At 27.8% G+C, this 15,768-nt stretch overlaps 1 protein-coding gene across 3 annotated transcripts in view; it reads right to left on the bottom strand.

Annotated features, from left to right (window-relative positions):
• The window catches only part of Stat92E (Signal transducer and transcription activator Stat92E), a 111,554-nt gene that overhangs the window by 95,008 nt on the left and 778 nt on the right, over positions 1-15,768 (bottom strand). For 2 of the 3 annotated variants that reach the window (XM_075365903.1, XM_075365905.1), the window contains exons 2-6: positions 14,561-14,690; positions 7,267-7,423; positions 6,280-6,372; positions 3,147-3,327; positions 1,427-1,527 (exon numbers count right to left, since the gene is read on the bottom strand). In XM_075365903.1, coding sequence (XP_075222018.1) covers positions 1,427-1,527; positions 3,147-3,327; positions 6,280-6,372; positions 7,267-7,423; positions 14,561-14,688 — 660 coding nt within the window. In that variant the 5' untranslated portion in view covers positions 14,689-14,690. The remainder of the gene's footprint in view (positions 1-1,426; positions 1,528-3,146; positions 3,328-6,279; positions 6,373-7,266; positions 7,424-14,560; positions 14,691-15,768) is intronic. The other variant, XM_075365904.1, reaches the window with a different exon arrangement.

Here is a 15,768-nt window from a genome sequence, read left to right as displayed (position 1 = left end):
ATGGCATCAATGCCCCACATATAGAAGTAATCTGACCAAGTTTGGTCAAAATCGGTCAAGTAGTTCTGGAGATATAAGGTGTGAAACATCGAACACACACATGGATGAGGTCTGTAAAGTAATGAGACTTCTTCAGAAAAACTTTTTATTTTCAATCCAATTATACATGGACTCCCATCACCTTCAAAATAATTCCTTTAGAAGCCACGCAACGCTTCAAATGGTTTTCCCACACTTCATAGCAGTGTTGAAACTCAGAAACCTAAATATTCTTCAGATAGTCGGTAATATTTTTTTTTGGTTTTCTACTGTTCTAAAATGGTGTCCTTTGAGCTGTTTTTTTAAAATCGGAAAAAGTCACAGGGCCTCAAGACAGGTGAATATGGTGGTTGAGGAACTACAGGAATGTTTTTTTCTTTGCCAAAAACACATTAATTAAGTCTGCAACGTGACAAGGTGCACTGTCATGATGCAGCATCCAGTTGTCTTTGACAGCTAGTCTTACATGAACAACTCTTTGTCGCAGTCTTTCAAGAATTTTTGGTAAACATATTGATTTACGATCTGTCCTACAAACAAAAAGTCCAAAAGTCTCTTTTTTTTATCAATGAGTAATAAACTACTGAAATCATAATACTACAAAACATGAAAAATAGCTTATGTGTGATTTACTCTAATTACTACAGGATTTCTCAAATAAATTTTGTACCAAATTATGTTACAAATAAATTTTGTAAGATACAAACCTCAATTTTTCAATCTAATTTTGTAGCGCATCGATAAAGGGCTCTCTTTTTATACAAAACTTAAGTCATATGAAACCAGTTATCATTGAAAAATCTAGTAAGACTGTCAAATCAACATTATCATCATCATTATTATTATTACTACTAATATTTCCTCAATTATTAATTCATTTGGAGCAAAGTTATTATCTCTAATTTTTACTTAACCAACATTTGCTGAGTTAATATAATCTATTTATCTTGTGTTTTGGAAGTTTTATGACATAATTTTTTTTTCTTCAATAATTAGTTATTTTTATACCATTTTGGGGTCTTAGACTTGATTTACAAAATTGATATTTACATAGTCCATTCATTTAGTAAACCAATTAGCGTTTGAACAGACATGATAGCTTAAATCGTTATTGCGTAATGATTATAGAATATTAACTTTGGTGACCATTTAGAGGTAACCCGAAGGGCAATCATATATTTTTGTAATCCCCTATTGATGCTTAATCCAAATCAGAGACAAAATGTTTTCACATACACAAATATTGAATCCAATAACAAACTGTGTTCATTCACTAAAAAATATTTTTGTATCTATAACTTTTACAACTCTACTAAGCAAAATCAGGGCAAGAATAAAAAAAGAAAAAACCACATAAATACAACTCTAAATAAAAGATATTACATACCTTCTGCTTTAAATGTTGTTGTAAGTTTTCATGTTGTTCTTTCATCTGGTTTTGAAGATCAATATTCTGTGGTGACTGAGCTTCTAGCTGTTGTTTGGCCACTGAAAGCCAAAGAAAATGCTTTGTAATCAAGTATGTAGTCATTAGATTTGCAATGTACTGTGAGTTTTATGACAACAGAGGGCATGGATAACAATGTAAACAACAGCAATCATATTGTAATATCTATTTTGAAAGTCTTATAAAAAGAGCGGAAAAAAATTAAAGTTACTTTTATTTTTTGCTTTTATATCTCTCAAAAAACAAAATCTATGCTATTGATCATGTACTTTACAAAAATCATTTCATAAAGACAATAAAGTAGATAGTGTAAACAGTAAAAGATAATGATAGTAAAAATTTGCTGAACTAAAATACTTTAATAAAGATCACTTCTTCACAAATCTTCAGGTTATTAATGTTGAGATAAATGAAAAAAGAAATCACAGATGAAAAGTTTGGTTATCTAGAAACCATATCATATTATCATTCCAAGACATGATGCGTTTCCAAAATAAAACAGTATATCAACATTATAAAATATTATGCTTATAAAACAGTAATCAACATTCTTGGACTATGGGCTGTTGCTCCAACTGGTTGAAATTATCTAATAACTACCACTACCTCTTCAATTCCACAATTATATCATTATATCATTTTGAAGCCAAACAAATCACATGGTTGTCATAATATACCGGAAGTACAAAAAAAAAATGTTTTAATTTGTTAAATCACTTGGATGAGGTGTACAGTGTAGATTTAAAACTAGAATCAAAGAGGACAGTTTTTTAGTTGTGAGCATGGGCATATAATGATTCCTTATCTTTCTGCTTGAAAGTGCAATAACACAATATGACAACTCCTGAACAGAAACAGAAATCCTACTATATTTTGCAGTTTGCTAAATGTGAATCTGCAACAGTTCAATATGTGTTCTGTAAAATGTTTAATTGTGATCTAATTTCTTTGGGATTTTATAAAGGATGATATATATGTGCCTTTGCCATCTAATGATGTACTTGATTTAACCAATATGGTAAGAACAAAATTAAGATATAAAATGGTTTTAAAACCCCAATATTCTTGGTTGTATGCACTACATAAAAAAAAAGACGGCCCTATAATCTTTTTATCTCTCACTTTTTCACTGCACATTGATCATTGGTGTAATAAGCAAAGCCCAGTTGAGAAAGTACTATATGTTAACATAACTATTTAGATGAAAGTGAGCTTTAGATTTTTCAGAAAAGTTTTGTTGAAAACCTTATCAATTTTTGCTGAAAATTCTAATAATGAAGCTTTATAATGACCACCAGTTTTGTAATATGATTTTATTACAAATGCAATTACTAATAATGATCTATTGCAACTAAATGAAATGATTTGGGAAAAAAAAATTATCAAACAGTTACAAATATATATTGCAAAAATTCAGTAATCAATTTAGCAGAACTCAATTACTGCTTCTGGCATTAATTAAAATTTGAGAATGAGACCTAGAATTACTTCTAACAAATAATTTTATTTAATCTCTCTCTTAATTATTGATCTAATCACATTTATGGCTACTCTTCTCTTTCTGCTAAAAGAAATAAATTTTGTAGCATGTAAAAAATGCCATGGAAGTCAGCAAAGGTATTAATAATACAAATTTAAAAAAAAATCTTAATTACTATACCTGCAATTTTACTACATTCATGAAATTTAAGTGCAAAGGCTTCTTGTTCCTGTTCTAAATGCTGTAACATACAATTTGTTTTATGTGTCTGTGATTGCAATAAATCTATTTCTTGTAATATGTCAGCAGTTGTATCGGTCATCATGTTCATACCCTGATCTAGCCAATTGTTACCCTGAAACTATCACATTATTTTAACATTAACACAAAAAATTACAAAAATTATAACAAAGATTAAAAAAGATACTCAAAACAAAACAGATTTCCTTAACTAAGGATTCTTTTAACAAAATGAATTTCTTTACATGGTTATGTCAGGACAACAGTATTTCCCAGAATACATGTTCAAGTTAATTGGTATTTTTGATACCCACACTCCCTCTACAAGAAAAAAATTACTTATCTATGATATAAAATATATATACACATCATTATAATACTTACACAGTTGCAAAACAAAATTTTAACTTTAGAAGTAATGTAAGTTAAGAAAAGAAACAAGTTCTGAATTTCTGTTAAGTCCTTGCATTTTTACAAATGTGTTAAGTAGATATTATGTTATTAATTTTTATACTATTTTTATTTTAAACATAACAAATTTTTATAGGAAGTAGCTTTCGGGAATTCAGATTTATTCCTTATGAGTATTTTTATATAAATGTGAAACTTATATAAATAAAAATTCCATTATAAATTATGAAATAACTTGAATTTCAATAACTGGAAATTCTGTATTTGTTTTTATTTAATAATGGGATAATGTAGTTGAATTAAAAAGACAACAAAAAAGCAAGATAATGAAAAAGAATTTATCACTTCCCTTTCCTTTGATGAAATCTAAATATGTTATGTAAACAGGTCATTCATTAATTTTTAAATAGTAGACAGCAAACTTATATAAGTCTTACAAATGAGTCTCAATAAAATTAATAAATCTTTATTATAAAGAAAAAAGGTTTGTGATCAAAGGATAATGGGTAATGTAAAATTTCAGCTTCTTAACTTAACAGACTTTAATATTATCATTAAAAACCTAAAAACAGCATTCATTTTCAGTACAGAAAAATAATCTTAAAAATAACTTATAAGATCACTGATACAGACATATATATATTTTTTTTTCTTTGATTGAGTACTTTGGTTTAAGATGAGAGTCGTAAAATATTTATCTGTATTTGAGAGAGCTTTTATTCTATGTTATACATCTTCAGATTACAACTGGAAATGTTGAATGTAGTGATGCCATTTGGATATGGCGATCATGTTTGAGTTAGGTTTTAAAAGATTTTTCTTGTCTGTGTTTGTTCATTTAGAATGTTTTTACATGTTTTTGTACATCTTGAGTAACTCAAAAAATCTAGTTTACATTGTTTGATGTTTAGACATAAGATTTTTATTTTGTCATTGTTGATGTTTGTGCAAGTGTTGTTTGTTTCAACGAGGTGAGCTGTGAAAGTGCATTCAGTGTTGAAGTTTTTTAAATGTTCTTTGCATTACTGAGAAAAGCTTTGTGCAATGTGTAACGCTTAAAAAAAAATTCAAACAAACTCTTGACACCCAAAATAATCTACTGGTATACATAGATAATATAATCCAACTAAACAATAAAAACACCACCACAGATATAAATTCCTCCCCACCATGATAAAGTTTTACACACACACATGTGAAATTCACAAAAACATACATATAAATCTGGATATAAAACAGACAGCAGTATAAATCTCTTCATCGCACAACCTTGAAATATAAACACAAACATGCATTCAACATTAACAGAAAAACTACAACTGACATACATTATCCAACTCTTCCAATCATTTTATACCATACAAGATAGCAAAACTCAAAACCATGGTACAGACTACATAGATTTCACTTTTACAAAATGACCACAATGATTAACTATACAAAATAAAATATACATACAGTTAAAGCAAATGAGCTCAACAGACACTAGAGCACTAATTCCTGCACCAGCGATCCCAAACAGTGCGCCAGGGAGCCATGGTCTCTTCATAGGGGCGCAACAAAATATTGTGAAAGCTTTATAATTAACTGAATTAAGACATTTAGAATTATTAATTTAATGTTAATAAAGTAAAAAAATAATGAAGATACAAGAGTTTTATTTATTTTTATCTGTTACTTATGAGTAGTCACACTTTTACTTAAGGTAGGGTGCCATGGAAAAATGTTAATTGAAAAAGAGTGCTGTGACTCAAAAAAGTTTGGGAACCGCTGTCCTACACAATAAACAGAACAAGATACACAAATTCAACAAAGCTATTGTTATCAATTTTATTAACAACCCACCACACACTGAAAAATTGCTCACAAATTCAAGAAATCAGGCTTTAATATTGCATACAACATCAAATAAAAAAATGTTATTTAGATGGGTAAAGAATCTTGAATTCTCACACCACAATAAATTTAACATAGGATAAAGCAGAACATATCGCAATGATACAAAGAACACTTCACTCCACTTTGAATAGATCCACAATGAATGAATCCACTTTTGCAACTACACATGAAGAAACAACATGAAAATAATAAAGATCACAAACAAGAATACTTTGACAACTTGACTTATACACATACAAAAAATAAACACAATTAAAAACACCTTCTTTGAACAAACTAAAAAACAATCTTTTAAGAACTAATTCAAACACCAGTACCACAAAACTCAGTGTTCTCAGCAACAACAATGGTGTGTGCAAAAGCTAAATGTACACTGAAAGATAGTCCAAACATAGTTTTTTATACTTTTTACCTCAAAGAAAAAGTGAGGTTATGTTGTCAAGATTTTTTTTTTTTAAATATAGATCGTATGGATATCAAAATTCAATTTAACAAAACTGGACAATTTATTTATTTTAACAATTTTACATACATGTTTTATTCAACACAATAAACAGCAATAACACAAGTAAAAGATTTATTTGTAATTTATTTGACTGATGTGTTGAGAATAACCTGCATTAAAAGATTCTCTCAAAAAGAATAAAATATAAATGTAGAATAAATTTAATAAATGAAAACAGAAATGCTTGCTTATAGCTTTAGAATCCAGATTACTTATATTTATGGTTTACTTATTTTAACTTTTGTTTACATTACTTACATCATTTTCAGCCTGTTGCACAAGTCTCAATTCCGCGTTCAAACAATTTCTAATAATTTCAAATAATATCTGAGGGCACTGGCTATATCGAGACTGAAAAAAATTAACTCTAAATTAATTATAACCACAATAAATTTAAAACTAACCACATAAACAGGGTTCAGTCAAATTTAAACCAGAATTTTGTAAATACTAATTTATTTAAAAACCACTCTTACATCATTTTTTTTTAAAAACCTCTACTATTATACACTTTTACAATTGGACTGACAGGTTTTCTGCCAATCCATTTCCATAGAATATTGGAGCGAGCCCAAATACAATTGTTCACCAATTCTTTCACATAGATAAAAAAATGATATCTTTTTTATCCTTAATTTATCAATGCATTCTATATGTTTCACATGCAGATACTACATGCACACACATTTTTATGTGTATCTGAAAGACGTGTCATGAGATGCTGATTTATAACTCCTACCACCAAAAAATAAGTATTGGCAGAATTGATATACAGTCGAATTACAAGTTTATGCACTGATTAGGTGCTGGTTTGTTCCTTGTCTTATGTCTCATCACAAGAATTCCTGATTTTTATAGTAGACTATAATTTCTCTTCTCATTTATTGTGCTTTGCCTTTGTTTATCACAATTTTTTTCATGTTTTTTAAATGTTACTTTATAATTTTTTTTATGAAATGTAATTATTTTTCTTTTTATTAATAAAATAATTGTTTCTGTAGTATAATATTATTAACTAAAGTATTGTTATGATTACTGTTTCACATGAGGTTTTAGTTATATAATTTTTATTTATTTGTAGGTAAAACCTTGTGCAGTTATTTGACTATGGTGGTAACCAAGTTACATAACTGTTTTTTTTGTAATCAATTTTTAAAATAAATATACAAATAAGTAAAAAAATAGATATTAACAATATTAATAATAAAATAAATAACATGACAGTTGGAAAAGTAAATTATTTACCCTAAACATTCTTGCTGCTTCAAGCAGATTCCATTTTGCCACTAACACAGCTTCTGAAGTCATTGTTTGTACTTTAGCTTCTAATTCTTGAGCTAAGTCTTCAACAAGGTTGTTTACAAGTTGTTCATGTTGTGGATTTTGTGGTTCTATTTCCACCCTGCATGAAAAAAACAAAAGAGAAACAATTCATTAGAAATAAAAAAAAATATTTAATGAATTGTGATTAAATTTTGATTATGAATAAAAATTTATATGGAAGGCCCAAGACAGACTGAATTACTAGTATTTTTATTATTTTGTGTATTGACACAAAATAAATAGATTTTCTTTATTAATAAAATAGAGCTTTTTGAATCCATGGATTCATCATCAGTGACTAAAATTCTATATCAGGTTAAACGTTAAAATCATATGTAAAAATTAGTAGTTTTCATAATCAATTAAGATAAATATAGTTAAGCTTGCTATTACAACAGTAATACAAATTTAAATATTCATCATGTTCAAAATTTAACTATTCATTTATAAGTATAACAACTATAATGATAAAAGCAATGTTTTTTTTAAATATTTACATTTTTTTATTAATATTTATTTCAGATATTTCTAGATTATTATCTATATTTGTAATTAAATGTAATTTAATATGAACTTAAACATTTGAAATTTAAAAAAAAATTTATATACACGAATAAAAAATTATTTTATTTTATCAACAAAATTTTACTAAAACAAATTTTTTTCTAAAAAACTTATGTTATTAACCAAATGATCCAAACTAGAACCAATAAATAATTTATTAACAGAACAATGAGAGTGAACCCATGTATCAATTTATTCAACACTAACAAAACACAAATCCAATATGCTATTTGTCCACATACAAGATGGGTTTCCTAAATATTTGAAAATGAGAGCAATTAAAAATAGGGCAATCTGAAATATATGGGGGAAGGAACTTCAGATGGTTTGAAAATTTTTCTCTGGAACTGTATCTATAAATATTTCATAAATAATTACAATTTTTTTTTTTTAATAAACATTTAAATTACATTTTTTATGTTTATCTATAAATTTATTTTACTGTTTTTGCAAAGTTAAGGGAATACTTTTTTTGAAATAATATCCACAAACAGAATCATTTCTTTTTAGAGGGTTAAAGAAAGGATAATTTTAGAAAATTCAAACTTTATAAAATGATTGATGATCATCTTTCATGCAAAAGAGCAGTATGTTTGTTTGATGGAAATTATTTATTAAATAATAAATGGTACTCAAAGGGTTAGTTGGTCAGCTTACAATAGAATTTATTAATGTCATTTTGCAAATTGGTAGGACAGAGATTTCTTCTTTAAATCCTACATGGCAGCTTCCAACTTGGCTCAATTTTGGAGTAAACTCCACTTAAAAGATTTTGAGTAGCTTAACTTATTTGTTTCCTTTAGACATCCACAGTCATAAAAGCGACAACAAATCAGTCAGTTGGCAAACGATCAGTCTAATAATCGAGAGGACTCTGGTTTGTGTTATTTTTTCTAAAAATATTTTTGTATTTTAGTAAATATTTTCTTAAGTTAAAGCAATGATTTTTTTTATTATAGAGAATTTATGAGAATCTAGAAGAAACTACATGAATTTTATGTTTGCTGATTTTTTTGTTAGAATATAACAGTTTTTAGTATATCTGTTACAAATCCGCAGGATGGTAATTAAAAAAAAACCCTAACAAAATATAAATATTCTCAATGTGTAATAATAAGCAAATCAAAAAATAAAATAAATTTATTTATAATTTTAATTTTTTTAAATTTTATGAAACAAAAAATTTTTGTTTAGTAATTGTTATATAAAATGAAATAATAATCACTGAACATGAAATTCTTCTGTTTATTGCTCAGATTCTTATAAACATTATTATTATAAATGCTACGTAATAAAAACTCATCACAATAAAACATACAGAAACAAAAGGATTCCGAAAAAATGAAGGAAATAAGGAAAAAAGAAATAATGGTCCCTAATATGTGGCTGATATATAAAAAAATTATCTGCACTAGTACATATATAAGAAAAAAATAACATGACAGGTACCTCTTAAAGTGTGAAACTGGCATAATCACCTCTTGGCTGCTATGAGTGTAGATACACAAATAAGATCGTAGAACCACTTGAAAAAACTTACATTCAATTTTTAAATGAAGTTTAGTCCAAACTGAGCCAAGCTGGAAGCTGTCATTTTCTATTAAGTAAGGACCCTCCACTACTACTTTGCAGAAGGACATTAATTAATTTCATTATAAGCTCTAATCATCTGCTCTTCAATTCACACAATTTATCTAAGAGTTCAATTTATTTAGTTTTATTAAATTTTGGACTGCCGACCATTTTAATCCAATTCAATACTGTGTCTATTAAGAGAGGTATGATTTTTTTTAATCTTCAAAACCCCATTTTTTCCACTCCTGGGCCAATGGTTGGCGAAAAACTTTACTTACATAAAGTTTTAAGCCCCTATCTAAAGAATAGTAAGAACTTTAAATGAAATCAATATTTTAATTAATAAGAAAGTTATAGCGATATTTCGTTTTTTCAAAAAAGCCCCACCATTTGCACCCCATGGTTCGATTTTGGCCGTTAATGAACTCAACCAAGATTTTGGGACGAGTAAAGAACAATTTGAAAGTGATTGGCGCAAAATTGCAGCAGTTATTGTGTCCACAAGAAAGTGAAATATATATGTACACGTAAACTTTTGAGCTGACGGTGGTTATGGAGTCTGGGGGATGTGAAATGCGAAGATATGCCTCAATTTTCCGGAAGTCAAATCATGGTATCCATTACAATAGTAGCTTTCTAATGAAATCTACCTAAAAGTAGTTCTATATTCAGAAAAACTAAACTGATTTTTTCTTTATGGGCTGATTTTTATTCTTTGAATATTGTAAAAATGTCTAACTTGTGTAAATAAACAAAGTTCATATAACAATTATTGTGTTGAGATTAAATAGGAATACAGTTAGATAATCTTTTAAATTGGAAATCCCACTATACTAACAATTTAAGCCTAAATTAAATAGTATGTTAATACTATTTTACTTTATTTGGAAAATATATCCTCCAATTAAGATAATGATAACATTATACTTTTTTTATATTGTAGAATAAAACAAGTCACGGTAGGCCAGGAAGACTTAATTTCAAATTTAAATTCTACCATAATAAAGCAGAAAAACATAAGAATTGTCATGAAAAAAGATATAACGCAAGAAAGATACTTTAAAGTATTAATGTTCTACCCATACGATATTTATAACTATACAAATCTCAAAATCTTTTTACATGAGTGGAAGCAATAACTTTTTTATTATTAATGGTTATTTACAAAATATATATGTGAAACTAATTTGCAATTGCAATTTTCAGGTCTCTTAACGTGAATGAAATATTGAGGATACTAGGTGAAATTCCCATTCCTCTTGTTGAATTTATATTTACTGAACCACCTGATTCCACGGTACATTTAAATGAAGATTCAGCTGATGAAGACGATAGTGGACTAATAAATAACTTGAGCAAAAATCAAGCTACTTGCTGGAGCTGAAGTAGTTTTTTCTAATTCACAGAGAATTGAAGCTGATGAGTCTATTGGCTTTGTACTTCAAAACATACCTGTTAGTCAACATTAATGATTCAGATAGCTCTTCTTGTTTAAGTCATTAATAATTACAGAAGTATTACTTCAACGACCTGTCTTCCAAAGAGGCCTAAAACATCATCACGTAAAATAATTATATGAAATATCATGAAATGTCTCCATGTGATATTTTTGAATTATTTTTTGATGATAAGGTTCTAAATGCATTGGTAACTGAGGCTAACTGTTACGCCCTTTTCACAAATAACCCATATTCTTTCATCACCAAGAAATAAATAAAAGATGTCTTGGTATATTAATTATGTCTGACTATAATATATTGTCAGGAAAATGTCGGTAATGGGAAACGAGTTCTAATATGAGAAATGAACTTGTGTAGGATCAATAAGAAGTGATAGGTTTCTGTCAATAAATTGGTTTATTCACTCTGTGAATAACAAAGACTTTGTTGCAAATGAGAAAATGTAGAAATTTCAATTTCTTGTAAAAAGAGGTTTGCAGAAAGTTTCATCAAATAAATATGATTAAAGAGTTGTATACTTGATTCTAAACAGACAATGAGAACGCCTAGCGGGGCTGTATGGCAATTGTGGCTTGTGCCCAGCAAGACGGCAGTGCCTAGCTATGTCAAGTGGCACCCGCTGAATTTTCACGCTAGTTTTTACATACGACTTCAATAAATAATATAAAGACCATTTTGTAGCAAAAATAACATATGAAAGGATATTTATAATAAAAAAATAAAAGTGTTACGAAAAATGAATTCATAGTTCACAGTTTAAGAGAGAAATGAAAAAAAATTACTATAAGACAATGAAACTTGTGCTACTTTTCAACATAATCCTGCGCTACATTTAGACACTTGTCCCTTCTTTCTGTAAGCTTTCTTATTCCAGTAGTAATGAACTGTTCACCTTAGTGAACAATTTCAGCAATTTCCCAAATTTAAATGTATAACCTTGCAAAAGTAAAATCATTAATGTGATTTTGCAAAGTCAGTCGAAGCTTCCACCAGTCTTCCAAAAATAAAAACACCAACCTCTTTCAGATAATAAAAATCTCATCACAGCACGCTGTTCTTCCACTGTACACTTTCAAGTGAAGCTGATATTTTAAAAGTGATTATAAAATGGAGATTCTTTTCAAACAAATGATATTTTCTGTGTAGGGATGCCAATTTAAAACCAATACAGTTTCAGATTATTCCATTAGATAGTTTTTCCACTGATCCTATTTATCTCCTTAATTATTATGGGTCAATTCATTTGAAGTGTCACAAAAACACATAAGCAGGTTGCTTAACCAATTAAAAAAAAAACTTAAACTTATCCAATTTTTCCCTATATGTTTTAGGAGTTGAAAACTTAAATTTTTTATTTAAGCAGTTTACCTGTGGCAGCCATTTTTGTTACGGTGAGCACACCTATTTTGGGATTTTAAGGGTTAGCAGAAAAAAAAATCGTAACTAAAAACTATTGAGCCTGGAAGGATGAAACAAAAAGTAAGTTATTCATATTTTTAAAGGTAAAACATTAGTCCAGTGGTTTATTTACCTATCTCTTCTTTCCGGAGAAAATTACCAATAAAGTTGAACATGAAAAATGGTGAAATTTCACTATTGGTAATTTTTTTCAAGAGGGATGGTATACAAAGTTAGAATATTTTTTTTATATGTAGGTATATGTTAATAGTTTTACTATAAATAACATTAATGGTTACATACTTATCCCTAAATGTTTATGAATTTTTGAATTCATAAAAATAATATTTATTAAATAAATTTTTTTTATTTAATAAACACTTCCAAACACAGGATGAAATTTGAGACACTTAGTAAAGATGTGAACAGAGCACTGATTAATGTCAGACTGACCAGTTTGTAATTGCAAAGCTAAATGATGCAACAAGCACAAATGAGCATGTTAGAACATGAATTTCCCTGACTGGAAATGACCTCAAGCGCCTGTTTAATGTGAACACTGCAGTTGAATGGTTCAAACAAGTCTATTTCAACTACAGTAATAAGTACAAAAATATTGAAGTTGGAAGAAGACAAGAAACCCGCTTGGTGCACTTATTTAGCGAGTCAAAATAGTATTGCTTTAAACAGGTGTTCCATGATTTTTGAGAGGTTATAACTTTTTTATTAATACAATATACAAGAAACATTTTTATTCGCCATGAACACCTACAAAAACATAATTTTTGAAAACTAAATTTTAAAAAACTTAGCTTTCAAAAAATTTGGGGTGTTATCACCATTAATTTTATTTATGGTAAAACTACTAGCATATACCTACATATAAAAAAATAATTTAAACTCTGTATGCCATCCCTACCCCTTGAAAAAAATTACCAATAATGAAATTTCACCATTTTTCATGTTCAACTTTGTCATAGAAAGAGAATTTCATAGAAAGAGGGGAGATAGGTAAATAAACCACTGGACCTATCTTTTACCTTGAGAAAATATGAATAACTTGCTTTTTGCTTCATCCTTCCAGGACCAATAGTTTTTAGTTATGATTTTTTTATGTAAACCCTTAAAATTACAAAAATAGGCGTGCACACTGTAACAAAAATGGCCAACACAGGTAAACTGCTTATAAAAAATTGAAAAAACAGCTTTAAGATACTGCTGAGAGATGTAGGAAACAAGTAGATAATTTTTAATTTTGTTTGAATTGGTCAAGCAACCAGCCTTGTGTCATTTCAAATGGATTGATCCTTACTGAATGATCCTCGAACTAAAAATCCAATCATAGAATATACTTTCTTTACCTGATATTGTTTAATATTAATTTTTAAATTCTAATTTTAGTAATATATATTGTATTTTTAAACTTAAGGGGATTTAAATTTAGGATTTTTTTTGTGCTTGAATAGCATTAATATATTTTTTCATGGGTTAACATGAATGCATGAATGTATGTCGCGTGTATTCGTATGACTTGTAATGCTAGACTATATATTAAATCTTTAGGATTTTATATAGAAAGTATTATATTGTGTTCAATTAATATTACTATTAATTAGCACCCAATCTGGAAGGAATGATAATGAATTAAATTCATTCTATTTTATTTTACTTCTATATTTTTTGTATCTAATCTTTTAATATTGGAAGTTAAATATAGAGGGGGTATTTTAAAGTAAGGATTAGTATGCACATTGTTTGTTTTTATTATCTTCTATTCCATTTAGTTTTACTTCTATTTCTTTATTAGAGCTTCAAGTTTTATTTGTTTTAGAAACTTTTATAGCCATGATTTGACGTAAGGGCTATTATTAAAAAGGTTAAATAGAAATTAATATTATGTGGAAAGAAACAAAAACTTCAATTTTTAATAACTTTGCTAGTCTGCATTCTACTATTGTTAAGCTACTCTTTTAGTTTTGAAATTAAATCCTGAAATAGGTTTAGCCTTTAGGAGCAAGACATCTTATACTTTGTGGTTTATAATAATTTAGTAATTACAAGTTTCTTTTTTATTATATATTTTCTTGTAATCATAAATAAATATTAAGATCTGATAAATCCTAATAGGATATAAGAATTTGTACATTCTATATTCTGCTCTATTAGTTAATAATTTTAACTATTATGCTTGTGAGCATTACTTCAATTAAACTACTTACCACATTCTTTCCTCTAACCATGATGCGAGAAAATGTCGAACTTCAATAGGGAACTGGTCACCATATACAGCTCTGATCTGCTGAAAGGCATTCCCTTTCAGCTGTTGAGTTCTCATCCACAATGACATTACTGCAAAAAAAAAAAATTAAACCATAATGCTGGTATTACAACTCATGTTAATAAAAATATGTTAAAAAGCAGTTATATTTTTTAAAGAATCTTCAGTTTATTAGAGGTTGAGAAATCATTTCCTGGAAAGGCTGTCGTTTTGATGGTAATGCTGAGAATAAGTGAATAGATTCTAATATAATGCCTATTACTTACACAACACATTCTTTATAAAGGATTTCAAAAAATCACCAACTAAATTTTTAAATCAAGAGATAAAACATTTTTAAACAACTTTATTAAAGTAAATATGATAAAAATAAATATCTTTTAATAATTTATTTTTGATCAAGTTTCCTTATATTATGATTGGCATAAGTAGTAGTATTTTAAAAACCTACCATTTTGCTAGTTTATTATTCTAACTATACTTTATTAATTTGTTTGTCCAACCTGAGGAGCTAATAACCCAATTATTCTCATGTTTAAGGTGACTCTTGTCAAAAGTGAAATCTCCATGAAAAACTGTTCTTTACTTAGATATTTAGTTCTAATTTACTGCTGAAGAATTCACTGACTAAGTTACTAGGGAGTGAGTAATCAGATGCTAATAAAATGATCAAGGAACTGAAGCAGGGTTTGCAATCAGTATAACAGAAATTAGGTAAAAAGCATACATGCATGATGGTACAAAATTTGGTACAAAACTGATATCAACTTGCCTTAAAATTTTAGACAATGGATGCTCAGAATTTTAAGTATATACTGATGCTAGCCTGACAATTTCCTCAAGCAGAAACAAATTATAAAAGTTAACTAGAAAACAATTTTGAAAATGTTAGTAGGAATATTAATTAACCACACCACTTCAAATTACTAAATTAATTTTTTTTTTAATTTAATGTTTCAATTGAAGTTTGCATCTTTTGTAATTCCAAATCCCCCCCCCCCAAACTGACTAACATATATTCATTAATCAAGAAATATTAAATAATTTCAACTGAGAATGAAATCAGTACTTACTACTTCTCCTAACAGAATAATTTCAAATCCATAACTTCTAATTTTATTAAATATTTAACATTAATAAATGCCTTTA

This window comes from Lycorma delicatula, chromosome 5 (assembly GCF_047948215.1).
Source record: "Lycorma delicatula isolate Av1 chromosome 5, ASM4794821v1, whole genome shotgun sequence".
Lineage (NCBI taxonomy): Eukaryota > Metazoa > Arthropoda > Insecta > Hemiptera > Fulgoridae > Lycorma > Lycorma delicatula.
This window is presented reverse-complemented; position numbering and strand designations above follow the sequence as displayed.